Source organism: Grammomys surdaster, unplaced genomic scaffold (assembly GCF_004785775.1).
Source record: "Grammomys surdaster isolate TR1022 unplaced genomic scaffold, NIH_TR_1.0 125430, whole genome shotgun sequence".
In the NCBI taxonomy this organism is placed as follows: Eukaryota; Metazoa; Chordata; class Mammalia; order Rodentia; family Muridae; genus Grammomys; species Grammomys surdaster.
The window spans coordinates 837,670-841,189 of NW_021620297.1; the positions used below are offsets into that span (position 1 = coordinate 837,670).

Below are 3,520 nucleotides of genomic sequence, written 5' to 3' on the forward strand. Positions count from 1 at the left end.
CCCCCCCAAACACAGTGTACTGCTAGGGCCTGGGGCCTCTATCACATTCTGATCAGGTGATCTTACGGGTGAGCCACGCCCCCAGCCCCTCACTGGGGGATCCTAGGCAGGGGCTCTACCACTGAGCCACGCCCCCAGCCCCTCACTGGGGGATTCTAGGCAGGGGCTCTACCACTGAGCCACGCCCCCAGCCCCTCACTGGGGGATTCTAGGCGGGGCTCTACCACTGAGCCACGCCCCCAGCCCCTTACTGGGGGATTCTAGGCAGGGGCTCTACCACTGAGCCACGCCCCCAGCCCCTCACTTGGGATTCTAGGCGGGGCCTCTGCTGAGCTACATCCTTAGTTTTTGATTTGTTTTCCCCACACAGGGGCCCTGCCTGCATTTGGGCATGTGCTGGTTTGTGAGCTGGCCTTTCCACTGAACTGTGCCCAGGAGTCTGTCCCTCTGGGCCCTGCTGTTCTGGTTCAGGCTGCCACACCTTTGTGTATACAAGGGGATGATCTGAGTGTCCAGAGTCTAAACGTTTCGGATTCGCCCGAGCAAGACCATCTGAGTAATAGCTGCGTACCACCTCCTGTCCCTTTACCTGGGCAAAGCAACTTCCAGAACATCCAGGTTCCATCTACATCCCTTTTGCCCAAGCAAGATCCTCCAGATGGCCAGGTCTCAGCGGCCTCAACCTTGCCTGGTACATGTCAGCTACAAAGCCACGTTCCAGCTGCCACTCCTTCAGCTGAGCATAGAAACTATGTGGAGATCCAGGTTCAGTCCGCCACCGTTTCCCTTCCTGGCCAAGAGTGTCAGGAAGACTTCCAGATGCCAACCGCTGTGACATTCCCCAAGCAAGAAGGTCCTGAAGACAGCCAAAGCCTGAACAATGCCCCAGAAGCCAAGCAAAGAAATGTCAGTGTTGATCAGGGCCTAGCTGCTGTTGGTAGCCGACCTGTCAGCCCTTTGCTAGTGTGCACAAGCAGCCCTGACCATCAGATCCCAGCCACCACCCCACCGCCATTGTCACCTGACCTCCCAGACATGGAGGGTCCTGGTGCCTTACCTTTGCCCACACAGGAAGATCATCCGGACTGTTACGCCCCATGCAGCCCTGTACCATCTTTGTCCCAAGACATTCGGGTGCCAGCCGTCGTCCCCATGCCCCAGCCACAAGGCCTTACAGACATCAGGGCCAAAGTGCCCCTGTCTTTCCCCGAGCAGGAGGAAGCGCCAGAGTTTCTGGGTCCAGAGTCCAGCCTCACAGACACACCAGCTCCCAGACTCTCACCTTCACTGGGCCAAGAGAACACCACAGACGGCCATGTTGGTCATGTTCCAGGAGCTGCCATGTCTTTGACTGAGCAAGGGTGCTCTCAGGATCTTCAAGGCCTAATAACTTCCCCGGTTCAGACAACCGTGGAGTTACCTAAATCCAGGGGTGTAGTCTCTCGTGTTGCCACGTCAGAGTCTTTGGACTTGACCCCACCACAGAGCCCCTCTCTCTCCACTCGCCAGCTCCTGGGCCCCAGTGCAGCTGCCCTCTCAAGGTACCTGGCAGCTTCATACATCAGCCAGAGCTTGGCTCGGCGCCAGGGACCTGGGGGGGAGGGTGCAGCAGCTTCCCAGGGTCACTGGTCTTCCTCTGCCCCTACATCACGGGCGCCTTCCCCACCACCTCAGCCCCAGCCCCCAGCCCCTCCAGCCAGGAGGCTCAGCTACGCCACCACAGTCAGTATCCAGGTAGGAGGTGGTGGCCGGCTGAGACCAGCTAAAGCTCAGGTCCGGCTGAACCACCCTGCTCTCTTGACAGCCCCCCATCCAGGAGCCTGCGGGCCTTCTCAGGGCCCAGGAGGCTCCTGACGGCTGCTTTCCATATGTAAGCCTGGACATTAGGCTTCAAGAAGGTGCCACCCCTCCTTACGACATCCAGAGTCTGGACACAGGTCCAGAAATGGCTGTAACTTTCTAGTCCCCAGGAAACTCTGTCCACAGATGACTCTCCCGAAGTCCAGGTTATTTTGTTAATTAATTTTATGAAATGCTGCGTGGTTTGCCATTCTTGAGGTAATGGGAGATGGGAAGACACCATGAATGGGAAGGGCTGATGTGGCCCGAGACATCAAAGCTCTGTAAGAACGTTTGCTGTAGCTCAGGTTGTCCGTGTCGCTCAGTTGGTAGAGTGCTTGCTTAACGTACAAAGCCCCTTGGTTCAGTTCCCAGCGCTGTATAAAACTGGGTGTGATAATGCCTACCTGTGCAGAAGGAAGCTCAGATCAGGTATTTGCGGCCATCCTTGGCTACATAGCAAGTTCAAAGACAGCCTGTGTTACATGACACCATGTCGCTCAAAAATGGGGAACCTCAAGCTCCTTGGGTTAGACCAGTTAGAAACTGTTAGACCCTGATTTGTGGTTTTGAGGCATTTGGAACTATGATAACCCATCCAGGAAACCTGAACATGCATGGTGATGCACACCTCCAGTCCTAGCTGCTTGGGAGGCTGAAATGAGGACCCCATGAGCCCAGGCGTTTGAGGGGCAACCTGGGCTACAAAGGCAAGAGCCCTCCTCCAGGTAGACCCCTGAAATCCGTTCCCTTAGTACCCATCCCTATCCAACTCCTACTAAGTATCTTACACATCAACCCTCTGCTCCTTCCGTTCATCCATCCTTCCATCCGTTGTATTCTTCATCTCACCTCGACTCCTGTTCCACTCTTCCGTCTAGATACATCTGATACCTACGTCTGTATCTTCACCCACTGTTTGCCCACGCGTCCTTCCATCTGTCCAGCTACCCATCGGTCCGTCTATATACCTCATTACCACCATCTCTAATCATCAACCCTCTCTCCTGACCATCTCTCCTTGATAGGGTTCTTCCAGGTACCATAAAACCTCAGGACCTTTCCAGGCTAACACCAGGGCAGATTAAGATGGGGTTGTGAAGCTGGGCGGTGGTGGGGCACGCCTTTAATCTCAGCACTTGGGAGGCAGAGGCAGGCGGATTTCTGAGTTTGAGGCCAGCCTGGTCTATAGAGTGAGTTCCAGGACAGCCAGAACTATACAGAGAAACCCTGTCTCGAAAAACCAAAAAAGAAAGAAAAAAAAAAAAGATGGGGTTGTGGAAGCTCTGATCCTCATTTGGTTTTCCTGGGAACATGCAGGGCTCCTTCCCATGAATATTCTTATTATTGTGTCCAGCCTCGCCACACACACCCCACATCCGTCCCTCCTCACTTGGGATCTCTGCAGCTCCTCAGTATGCCCTTGCCTCCCACAGAATAATTCAAGTTTGTAGTGGAGACAAAAGGGATTTTATGTTTAAATCCTGCCCCTCCCAGCAGTGGTCTGCAGGGCAGCATAATTTAAACAGTTTGTTTGGTGACGGAATGCCAGCTCCTTCCTTCCCTGTCTATAATCCTCCCAAGAATTCTGAGGCATCCCATGCTGCGGCTGTAAATTCAAGTCCCCTTTCTATTTGGTGTGTGACATTCCTCGAAGAGCTCTGGCTTTCCTGTCTTTAAC

The 3,520-nt window shown here is 54.3% G+C and overlaps 1 protein-coding gene across 1 annotated transcript in view; it reads left to right on the plus strand.

The window, feature by feature from the left end:
- Nucleotides 1-2,036, plus strand: part of Plekhg2 (pleckstrin homology and RhoGEF domain containing G2) — a 12,434-nt gene extending 10,398 nt beyond the window's left edge. Inside the window, exon 19 of the mRNA XM_028786192.1 lies at nt 371-2,036. Within this exon, the coding sequence (XP_028642025.1) occupies nt 371-1,854 (1,484 nt within the window). The 3' untranslated portion in view covers nt 1,855-2,036. The remainder of the gene's footprint in view (nt 1-370) is intronic.
- Nucleotides 2,037-3,520: the final 1,484 nt, after the last annotated feature.